The sequence below is a fragment of the Drosophila busckii genome, chromosome X, assembly GCF_011750605.1.
Source record: "Drosophila busckii strain San Diego stock center, stock number 13000-0081.31 chromosome X, ASM1175060v1, whole genome shotgun sequence".
NCBI classification, from domain to species: Eukaryota; Metazoa; Arthropoda; class Insecta; order Diptera; family Drosophilidae; genus Drosophila; species Drosophila busckii.
Genome location: NC_046608.1, coordinates 11,777,035 through 11,788,594, shown reverse-complemented (window position 1 = coordinate 11,788,594; position 11,560 = coordinate 11,777,035). Strand labels below are relative to the sequence as shown.

General features: G+C 40.5%; 3 protein-coding genes across 3 annotated transcripts; 1 reads left to right on the top strand and 2 right to left on the bottom strand.

Moving 5' to 3' along the window:
* Nucleotides 1-537: 537 nt before the first annotated feature.
* LOC108605795 lies at nt 538-2,007 on the bottom strand. Its single transcript, XM_017995598.2, has 2 exons — nt 1,862-2,007; nt 538-1,803 (listed from the first exon to the last, which is right to left on the bottom strand). The coding sequence occupies exons 1-2, from the start codon at nt 1,932-1,934 to the stop codon at nt 1,016-1,018; spliced, it is 861 nt and encodes a 286-aa protein (XP_017851087.1). The 5' UTR covers nt 1,935-2,007; the 3' UTR covers nt 538-1,015.
* Nucleotides 2,008-4,744: 2,737 nt separating this feature from the next.
* Nucleotides 4,745-5,549, bottom strand: LOC108605981 (coiled-coil domain-containing protein 25). Its single transcript, XM_017995804.1, has one exon. The coding sequence runs from the start codon at nt 5,461-5,463 to the stop codon at nt 4,834-4,836; it is 630 nt and encodes a 209-aa protein (XP_017851293.1). The 5' UTR covers nt 5,464-5,549; the 3' UTR covers nt 4,745-4,833.
* A 1,708-nt stretch (nt 5,550-7,257) lies between these two features.
* On the top strand, nt 7,258-10,506 carry LOC108607252 (facilitated trehalose transporter Tret1). The gene is made up of 3 exons (XM_017997935.1): nt 7,258-8,287; nt 8,966-9,469; nt 9,556-10,506. Exons 1-3 carry the CDS (start codon nt 7,999-8,001, stop codon nt 10,386-10,388), a joined length of 1,626 nt encoding a protein of 541 aa, XP_017853424.1. The 5' UTR covers nt 7,258-7,998; the 3' UTR covers nt 10,389-10,506.
* Nucleotides 10,507-11,560: the final 1,054 nt, after the last annotated feature.

The window sequence follows — 11,560 nt, the reverse complement described above, 5'->3', positions numbered from 1 at the left end:
GGAATGTAAACAAAAAGCGTATTGTGAATTGCTTAGAGAATTAGTTAAAAAAAAAGAAACATATGAGAAACACTGAGAAAAGAGACACATGAAAGCATAAACAATATAGTTGTTCCTTTGTGAATATGTTATTAGTTTTTACAAGTAAAGCATATTTTTTTTATATAACTAAACATTTTTTAATGCAATTTTTTTTGTTAGTCTATATTTGTTTAGTTGATATCTCAATAACATGCTTAAGTTTAATGAGTCAATTTATAAACGAACGATTGAGTTTTGTAATTTTTTTGCAATTTCGTAATTATACAACAAATTTATTTATTAATGTTAAAATTTTAAAATTAAAAAATAAAAAAAAACTATATTACATAAAAAATAAATTTAGTTCACAAAAGTGCTCTGATATAAATATGTTCCCTCGTTGTTTTTTTATTTACAAACGAATTTGTTTACTATTATTAAAGCTATATATTTTTTTTTACTAACATACTTTTTTGTTTGCGTCGTTGGCGCGCAGTTTAATTTGTATATATTTACAAAAACGTGGAAATTTCAATTATTATAATAATCATACAAATGTAAGCATATATTTATCAATATATAAACCGAGTTATTACTCGAATAGTGCGTCCTACGTTTATTAGCAACAAAATAAAAAAAATACAAACAAACAGATATGCATATATACATATACACTATAAGGATGGACGGAACACACAGGAGCGGACACAGAAATCACTGGTGACAGTGAGTTCCGTTGCTCCAATGTTGGAAGCGCGTAAAGAATTGGAACATTGGAACAGCGGCACGCAATTTTTGAGGCTCCAGTGATTTTTGTGACACTCCTGTAATTTTTTTTTTAAATAACGAATTTTTATGTAGTCGTTAATACACGATGCATACAATGTTTAGCTATGTGCTTGTCACTTGCGTAAACTTCCCCAAAAACTAATACATATACATATAATACTTGAATAAATTGCATGATCTGTGAAAATAATGTATTGAATATATGTTAATCATCGCGTAGCAGCAACAACAGTCCCTGGCAACGTGCAGCAACCGCTGTGGCAGCTAAGTTACTCAAAAGCTGGTGACGCTCGTTGATGAGCTCCGTGTATTGATCCTGCACCTTCTGCGAAAATTCAGGATCAAGCAGCTCGTGAGTCAACTGCGCATTGGCCACAATCAGTCCATCTAGCACCAGCATTATGTCCTGCATCTTGCCGCTTAGCGTGGAGTAGCATACTTTGGGCATAACTGCAGCCGATTGCATGAAGCCATCATCGTTCATGTAATGTTGATAGTCTTGCTCTTGCATGTACGCGGGCTTAAACGGCGTAAGGCGAGATTTTTTCATTGGCGGCATATAATCCGTATCCGCCAACTTGTTATCTTCATAGTAAATCGGAAATTGTCGTGCAATTTGTTGAATTTTGTCTATCACAATGCGCTCCGTTTCGCACAGATGCTGCAGCTGGAAAATGATGAACGGCAGTTCTGGTTGCTCCACTGTGAACATTATGGTACTTAAATGCGACATGAAATACAGGGGCGACTTGACGCCTTCAAGCCATTGGCCTACGCATAAAGGAGGAACATACGGCAGCTCCTTGCAGCTTTGGTAAGGAGATTTGCGCATGTGCCCGGCACTTCGATAAGCCGGTAAGCTGCACGGCGAAAATACAAAGCCAGCCTTAAAATCATGCGGCAGCGACTCCTGCGGCAGCAACATGGGATTGAAGGCCATATTAAGGAATGGCACATCAGCAGTAGTGGTTGGCATGGCTAATGCCAGACTAGCTGCTGCAACATTTAATTAAATGAATTAAATCAAAGTAATGTTTTTTTTGTCACTTGCCTTGGACTTCTGGCTGAAACTCAGCATTCTCAGCGGACTCCAGTTCCATTAACATTTCACTATAGGCACCCATTTCAGAAATACAATTTTCGGTATGTAATTTCACTTTATATCTGGAACTTCAAAAACTGCACTGACAGTTGACAATGCGCTCGATAACGATAACAATAAGCTTAAATACAGTGTATAGTAACGTAAGTAGTAAGTGTGCTGCGCTTGCTTGGTCAGTCGCTCACCAAATTTTTAGCTGCTAACAGTTTCAATATTGACAAAAAAAAAAACAAAAATTAATTAAATTGCAAAATGAGCTATGCGTCCAATTCTGGTAAAATGTATTCTTCTCAACGTTCCGGCAATGCTGTGAGCTTAAATTCACCGCATCAAATTCAAAGCATCAATTACACCACAAATGCTGGCAGCCTAGAAGTGCGCCTAACGCATGCAACAGCCGCACCCGCTCCAAAGCGCAAGCTCGGCAAATCAAAATCAAAATCAGCCAAAAAAAAATGCAGCGTAACTGCTACTACACAGCAAACGGGATCTGTGGAGCTGATTGTCCGGGGTCATCAGCTGCAAATACGTCCAATGACTGCGCGCAGCCATTCGCCCTTGCGCCAGCGTGCGCCTACTCCTAACAAACAGCAGCAAGCGATGCTGGCAGCAGAGCAGTCGCTTGTAGACATGCCCCTTTTGCAGCAGGGCGAATATGTCTACCTTTATAGAGAAGACACCACACAGATGTGGCCGTCACTTGTTTGTCTTGAGCATGAGTACCAAGGAGTAAAAGCGATCGAGAAGCCACCGGCACAGCCACCAGCCTTGGGAATGCCACAGCAGGTGGTCGATGCGCGCTTTGTGGCCGAGCTGCTGGACGAGCTGTTCATACGCGATGCAAATTAAATTCTATGTTTGTTCAATAATATTAATCATTTATTCTGGCATTGAGTATAGTCATTTTCTCTTGGGTCCTTGGCCAGTTTTTCTCAAAAGGACATGCATTTTTCAGCTCCTGGTCATCAAATCTATCAAACTGCATACCAGGATATCCATATTCGCACAAAAAAAACATTAGCAAGTTCGTTGCTTAAGTCTTTTTTGTTTACATTTTGTAAGGCCAAATTTCATCGTTTTTTGGCTACCACTCCTTCGTTATCCTTTCGATTCAAAAAGAACATGAATTTTCATGCTTCTGGGCATCGAATTTATCGAACAGCATATCAGGATATCTAGGATTGCAAAAAAATTTTTTTGAAAAAATTTGCAGGGGTCAGTCGCAAAAAGTGGCCCAAAAACACAAAATGACCTTTTTCTCGGAAACTGTAAGAAGTACAAGGATGTTCTTCGGTGTCCAAGTAGTGCTCCTTGAGAGCTTTCAGTATATACAACTCAAAGGACGAAAGTCCTTACAGGAGCTGAGAAAAACGGCTTTTTCAGTATACAGAAAATACGCTATATCTCCCGAATCCTTGCCAGGATCAGGACGAAATTAGTGCCAAACGATTCCGTTTTAAAAGGGACTATCAGCTGGGTATGGACTGCACCGCAGCAACCAATGATTATTGGAATGCGCGGCAGCACCAATGGTTTTTTGGAATGCGCGGCAAAACCATTGATTATTGGAATGCGCGGCAATCAATGGTTGCTGCCGTGCAGTCCAATAATCATTGGTTGCTGCCGTACAGTCCAATAATCAATGATTTTGCCGCGCACTTCAATAATCAATGGTTTTTGCCGCGCATTCAATAATCAATGTCTGCTGGCGTGCAGCCAAAATCATTGTTGCTGCCGGCGCATTCCAATAATCAATGGTGGCTGCCGTGCAGACCAATAGTGGTTGTTTTTGTAATGGTTGTTGTTGTTGTTATTGTTGCTGTTGTGTAATGGTTTGTTGTTGTCTTTATTCGGGACTATTGGGTCGATGAAGAGTCAGTTGTTGTTGTTGTGATGAAATGGTTGTTGTTGTTTTTGTTGGGACCCTGCCTTAAGTTTACATGTTGTTATTGTAATTTATAGAGGAAAATTTCCGAATCCTTGGTCGCAAAATGCTTTCAAATCACAAATACCACTATATCTCAAAAACTACAAGGATGATCTTGATGTCCTTTTGCAGGATAATAGTCCTTTTAAAACGACATCGTTTGGTTCGTCCTTATCCTGGAAAGGATTCGGGAGTTATGGCTCATTTTCTGTGTACGAAAAATAACGTTTCTCTCAGCTCCTGTGAGGACTTTCGTCCTTTGAGTTGTATATTCTGAAAGCTCTCAAGGAGCACTACCTGGACACCAAAGGACATCCTTGTAGTTCTTACATTTCCGAGAAAAAGGACATTTTGTGTTTTTGGGCTACTTTTTGCGACTGACCCCTGCAAATTTTTTGAAAAAAATTTTTTGTGCAATCCTAGATATCCTGATATGCTGTTCGATAAATTCGATGCCCAGGAGCGCGAAAATGCAAATCCTTTTTGAATCGGAAGAATAACGGAGGCGCTGGAGCTAAAAATTCAAAAATATTGCCTTGCACTTGGGCAACCCTGCATTTGTGCATCCCTGCACTTGCGCAGGCCAATCCTAAGGGGTGCACTAGGATTGGTGTCCTTTTGCTGCTTCTGTTCGCCTGGTACATCAGAAAATTGCCGGTATAGCCGGAAATTTTCCAAACAAAATGTAAACAAAAAAAGACTGAAGCAACGAACTTGCTAGCAAACAATTTTGTGAAAACCTTGTATGCAATTCGATAGATGCAATGCACAGCAGCACGAAAACGATTGCCCTGTTGGAATCGGAAGGATAACAAAGGAGCAGGACCTAAGAAAGGCCTGAGGCCAAAGAAAAACGCAGCTGACGCTACAGCGACATGTATAACATTGTATAAATAGTTGCTTTTATTTACAGTAATCTTTGAATTGTGTTGCACACACACACAGAAAAAAAAAAATAAAAACCTAAAAATAAATGCAGAGGATGTCATGGCAATCACATAAAATCATCAGATTCATTGCCGGCATCATGGTTGGTCCGCATGTTTTCAGTTTTTTGAAGCGACGCATAGCTACGTAGCTCTGCCTCCAGTTCACGCTGCTTTGCCGCTTCCTTATCCTTTTCGCGCTGCTCACGCTGAACACGCTTTGAGTCCTGGCGCTCGGCAGCGTCGCGTTTCTCACGCAAGCCACGGAAGTCTGGATGCTCCTCCTCGGATTTGGTTTTGTTTAGGCGATTGACAATCTCATTGACGCGCTTCTCTAGGCGTATCTTGCGCACCGCCTTCTCATCATGATAGGCCACCTGACCGGGCTCCATGCCGGGCGTCTTCTTGAGATTCTCCCACATGGTGTACACTATTTCCAGATTATTTACCTTGTTGCCTTGTATGCTGTTGGCCTTGCAGAGCTGTGCCGCATCTACGAGCACATCGCTAGGTATGTCATCTATGGTTTGTCCTTTACGCAGACGCAGATAAACGTGTGCGGAAGACAAATCGTGCACATGGAACCACACATCCTCGGGCCAGCCCCAGCGTATGAGTTCCTCGTTCTCATATTTATCGCGTCCCATGTACAACATAGCCGGTGGCTGCACCACAGCGCTTTTGAAGTAGAACACCATTATTCAGCTGTAATTTGGATTGCTTTTTCAACAAATTAATAAAAAGTTGACAACAAGCTTATTCATTGCCAGGGCTGCCTATTTTAACAAGTATCATCCAGCATTAAGTACTGTAGGCCGCAAAAGCACAACAGGTTTTCCCAGCTGTAAATTGACAAGTATCATCCATTAGTAAGTGCTAGGAGCAGAGATTATATAGCAGTTAGCTTTGTGCTATGTATACCACAACGTATTTTTAAATTTTAAATTAAAATATAATTGTAGTTGTGCATACTTAGCACAGCTGTTGCATGTTTTGATTTATTTATGCAATTGTTTATGGTATTTTATACGGAAAACAACTGGTTTTACATATGTAAATATTTAAACTAAAACATATGCATGCAGCCACGGCATACTGTATTTATTTATACTATAAGCATGCATAGGTAAATTCTTTTGAGCCATAAATACATGCACAACGTGCTCAGTGCTTTGTCAATTGCCAAATAATTTAGCAAACATTATTGCTACCTTTAACTAAGCGGCAATTGCTTATTACTAAATTAATATATGTGTTTTCAATTAAAAAAGAACACTTCGTAGAAAGATGTGCGTTTAATCATGTGTAAACAATGACTGTGTAACAAATTCACGCGCATGGCGTGTGGCTAATTTTGTGTGATAATTTATTTATTTATTTTTTTCATGTTGCTGGCCAATAATAAATCAGCTAACATAATGGTAAATCAAATGATATGTATGTGATGTTATTTATTTTTTTTTTGTTATCTATAACTTTGGCTCTGCTCTGCTTATCAATATTTGTTGTAATTGCTGCTGTTCTATCTGGTGTTGGTTTAATTAAATTTCTTGTTTTGTTGATATGAAGTAAATAACGATTTTTGCGGGCTTTTTCATTATTTTTCTTATCAGCCTGCAGCTTAATTAATCGTCATTTGTTAATTATGCATGTCTTAATTAGTTAAGCATGAAATTAATCAAGACGCGTGGCTAAGAAACAAAAAACCAAATCGATGCAGTGTGCGCACGCTAATTAATTTACCTATTTAGATCGCAAAAGTATTTTATAATATTATTATTTTAACTAAGTGAATGAACTTATTAATGTGATTTCTAAAAATGACATAGCGACTAATTTAAATTATATGTATATTTGTTAAACAAAAGCATAATTTCAAACCAGTTTTAGTATAAAAAGATGTGTATCTTTTTAAGGAACAAGTTTTCAATGCATATTTATATTTAAAATTTTTCAAATGTCTCATCGCGATTAAAACTTTTTAATAAGCTTCACTGTATTTGCAATTTGTGCACTATCTTTGAATTTTGGCTGCTGGCCATTTGTTTATATTTTAGTTTAATTTTGCGATATATGCTTTTTATTTATTTTTGCTCGTTGCTCATTATAAAAACAAATATTTGCGTTCAAAAGCGTTTTAGCAGATAAGTGGGCGTGGCAGAGGCAGTTAACGTAACGGAATAATTAAAATGCATTTATTGCCATTTCGATCGGACAAAAACTAGTGAATGTGAGCGGCAGGCGGGACGTATACGTAATGCAGGCATTTTATTAAGTATACGCAGCGTTTTGAGCGTGCAAACAATTTGTTTAATTGCCACTCGGCAACAGCAACAGCAACAAATTCAACAACAAAAAGGGCAACAACGAGTTGTAACTGGCTGCAGTCAGCATCTGTGGCAACAGCAACAACAAAAGAGTCGTAGAAGAAAAAGTGCAAAAGCGGCTGCAAAAATGTTTTGTTGCTTGTTGAGAGGGCAAACAGCAAATAACAGTCAGTTGCCTGGCAAGCGTTGAGCGCAACAGACGTGCGACAAGTGTTGCCAAGAAAAGAGAGATAGAGCAATAGACAGAGAGAGAGAGAGAGAGAGAGAGAACGAGAGTGTTTGAGAGAAAGAGAGCGAAGGCGAGTGCAGCGACAGGAGCTGGGCATTTATGAAAGCAGCGGAAGCGAATGAAAGAAGAACCATATGCTGAGGCTAGCAATTTGGCAAATTGAATAATTGAGAAATTGCCAAGTGGCATGCCAATGAACAAAAGAGAGGCTCGTCCCATAGAGTGCCCATAAATATTGCAATCGATAGCGTCAAATCAATAAGCAACAAATAAACTCAACAAATGTCTATGAACTGAAGTAACAAAGGGCAGCAAACTAGACTCTACTGACGTACAGTTACCCACACACACTCAGACTCACACACACACACACATACACACATTGAGACTTTGACAGTTAGAACTTCTGTTGCTGATACTTCTGTCGTCATCCGCTGCGTGGCGCTTGACGCGCCAACTTATGAAATTGATATTAAAGTTCGGTGCCATCGTCATATTCAATTGTGATTGGCAATAGCGCGGAAGTTTCCACTTGTCATTGCTTCAATTAGACAAGAGTACTTACAACAAACTAAAGCAACTTCGCATTCACTTGCGGGCAGTCAACGCAGTCGCGCTTTGGCCAACAGACGCACATAAATTCAATTCGCAATTTAATTTTCAACTTACCGCACACAATGCCTGCAACCGATCAGAAGGAGCTGCAGCCCATCAGCTCCATCAGCTGCAAGGAGCCAGCTCCAGTCATAGTCAGCCATGCGAAGAAGCGCAGCAAGCGCAAGGAGAGCGCTCTGCCCTTGGGTGAACGCCATGTGGCGGTGCTGCGCCAGGAGCTGATGGTCATCTTGGGCAATTGTGGAGTCCTAGGCTCCGGCATGGTCGTCAGCATGCCGTCGGTGACGCTCGATCAGCTGCGCGATGAGACTCAGCCCTTTTGGCTAAACAAAGATGAGGCCAGCTGGTTTGGTGAGTTGGTTCTTAAACAAAAAGAAAATATAAAGAATAACAAATACATTTTTTTACACATTTTTTTTTTTTGCTATAAGCAGTAAGTGTTTTTTGTTTTGTGAAATATTAATGAAGAAAAATATATGACGCAGTTTTTACTGCAAGTGAAGAGTGTAAATCAAAGTGCATTTGATTAAAATTTAACACGGAGCAAAACTAAACTACATCTAATACTCGAAAGCTAAAATTACAAAAATATATAATCAACAATTACAAAAGAACTAAGATAAGCTGCATAAATAAAAATATGTGCGGTTACTAAAAGAAAACCTAATTCTGTTTAGATTTTTTTTTTAATATTTTGTGTGTTAATTTAAAAAAACAAACAATGCAAAAAATTATGCTTGCTAGCAAAAATCATGAAACTAATGTGAAGATATTATGTATTTAATTTAATGAATTTGATATTTAACTTATTTATTTATTGAATTTATGGTTTTAAAAGTCAGTTGCAAAGTTTTGCATTGTAAACTAAATATTAAAGAATAAAAGAAAAGCAACTGAGCAATTAACTTTAACGGCAACTTCAATTTGAATAACTTAAGTGCCATAGCAAGCTGCTTTTGATTACAAGCACTTTTAACATATGATTGCCCAACTAACTCATTATCTTCTCTCTCTCTCTGTCTGCTGCAGCTTCCATCAACAACATGGCCTGTCCTTTGGGCGGTCTGCTGGTGAGCTTTCTGCTAGATCGCATTGGGCGCAAGCAGACGATACTGCTGACCAACTTGATTGGCTTCATTGGCTGGCTGCTGCTGGCCACGAGCTTTCTGCACACCGAGCGGCAATATATCTATGCACAAATGCTGGTGGGACGTGCCTTGGGGGGCATACTCATCGGCATGTTTGTTTCGCCTGTGGGCGTCTACTCGGCGGAAATTAGCTTGCCCAGGATTCGAGGCAGACTCATATTGGGCACTTCGATAGGACTCGCTTCCGGCATATTGCTGATGTATTGCTTGGGCTATTTTATACGCAGCAATATTGTCCTGATTGCCAGCATCAGTTGCTGTTATCAGCTGGCTGCTATATTGCTGGTGCTGCCCATGCCCGAGTCACCAAGCTGGCTGCTACAAAAAGGACGCGTTACGTTGGCGCGACGCTCGCTGCGCTACTTTCGCGGACTGCGACGCCGTGGTGAGTTAACCAGGCCATTAAGCAAATTGAATTATAATATAATTATTCAGCTTGCTAACAGCTTACCCATTACTTTTTTGCCCTAGATGACGATTGCGTGCCGGAGTTTGAGGCGGAGTTGATGCAAATGAAAATGACGGCGGACAACAGTCGCGATACGGCGGCCAGCGAGTCCTTGGGCCAGGCCATACAGCGTCCCGAGGTGTACAAGCCATTGCTGATGATGATTGGCTTCTTTGGCTTCCAGCAGGCCTGCGGCGTGGTCGTCATCATCGTCTACGCCGTGCAGATTGCCAAGCAGGCGGGCGTCAGCATCGATCCCGTGCTGGTGGCCGTCATGCTGGGCGTGGCACGCATCATTACGACCTTCTTTATGAGCCACATCTTCGAGCGGTTCGGACGCCGTCCCGCCGGCATATTCTCCGCCAGCGGCATGGGCCTGTGCATGCTGCTGCTAGCCGCTGGTGGCTGGTTCCCTGACAGCGTAGGCACTTGGTCGTGGCTGCCTGTGGCCTGCATCATACTGCACATAGTCTTCTCGACGACGGGCATGCTGACGCTGCCGTTCATCATGATATCGGAGGTGTTTCCGCAGAGCGTGCGAGGCAGCGCTTCGGGCATTGCTGTGTTCTTTGGCATGATTCTGGCCTTCATCATGCTCAAGATCTATCCCAACATGGAGGCGCTGCTGGGCACGGCCAATCTGTTTGCCTTCTACGCGCTGGTGTCCTTCCTGGCGGCCGTCTTCATCTATGGCTTTGTGCCGGAGACGCGCGGCCGCACGCTGCTGCAGATTGAGGAGCATTGGCGCTTGGGTAGGCGTGGCAGACGCGAGATGCGCGCTTCGCAGGCTGCCGCCAGCATGACGCTCAATAATCTTAAAGATGTGGAGCTAAGCGAGGTGTTTCTGAAGAAGTGAATGATGCTTAGAGACCAAACCACCAATTAGAAATAACAATCTGTGATGTGTTAAGTACTTAACTAGCCTTAGCCTAAACGAGCGAGATAACAATAAAAAAGAACAGCATTTTTTTTCTCAATCAATCAATATTTAAAACAAATGAATTAGCTCACAAACAGCCCAAAAGTCATTTGAAGAACATTTGAGTGTTGAGCACGCAGCGTCATAGCGATAAGAGTGTGAGAGCGAGTGAGCACACTCGGCTGATTGTGTGTCAGAGCGAGTGTCAGATCAATCAGCTCTCTGCGCACGACATGCATTCGCAATTGAATTAGCTAACACTGATTGCAAATCGAAACAAATGGCGTCAAGTTCATCAGTGAGACATGCACACAAGATAAGCTCAATCAGTGGATAATTACAATGCAAAACTATAACAAATACATATTTGTAGAATTATTGATTGCGCAACTCTTTTAGCGAGCGCCTGCTGTAGTGACTCAATGTAGTCTATAATTATTCAAGCCCGCAGCTCAATTGTTCTTATACACATTTTTTACATAAGCTGCTCATACACTTGAGCTTTGCAAACAGTGCCACACAATTCCGCCCGCAGTCGAATTTCGAATTAAAGCAACAACAAACATTATTGATAAGCAGCAGCAGCAAAACGCTCACCAGACATTCGCTTATCATTCAAACAATCGGCAATGTCAAGCTGGCAGAAAACGTCACTCGAGCGCTTTGTTTACCACAACTTGTAGTACAATTGCCATTATTTGTTTAGTGCTTGTCATCGCTTTTACATAATTAATATTTATAACAAAGCTTCAAAGTGTTTACAAATATTACGCTGTGTGTGTCATAGCGCACAGCTTTTGTTACTTACAGCGGTCACAATGTTGCCAGACTATTTGAATGGATCATGTATTGATTGCATTTTATTATTAATGTTTATTTCTTTGAGTACATACTTAAACATAAATTATTCAAAAGTAGCCACACAGTTAAAAATATCAATCAATCAAATAAAATATTAAGTTAAAAACAATACTTTTGCATAATTTCAAACAAAGCATTTACAAATTGTCTAGCAAATTGTTTACAAACAAAATATAGTACAAAAAAAAAAAACACGACACAAATAATAAACGTGATGCAAACGAAATTTGTTTTTGTGGTACGGAGTA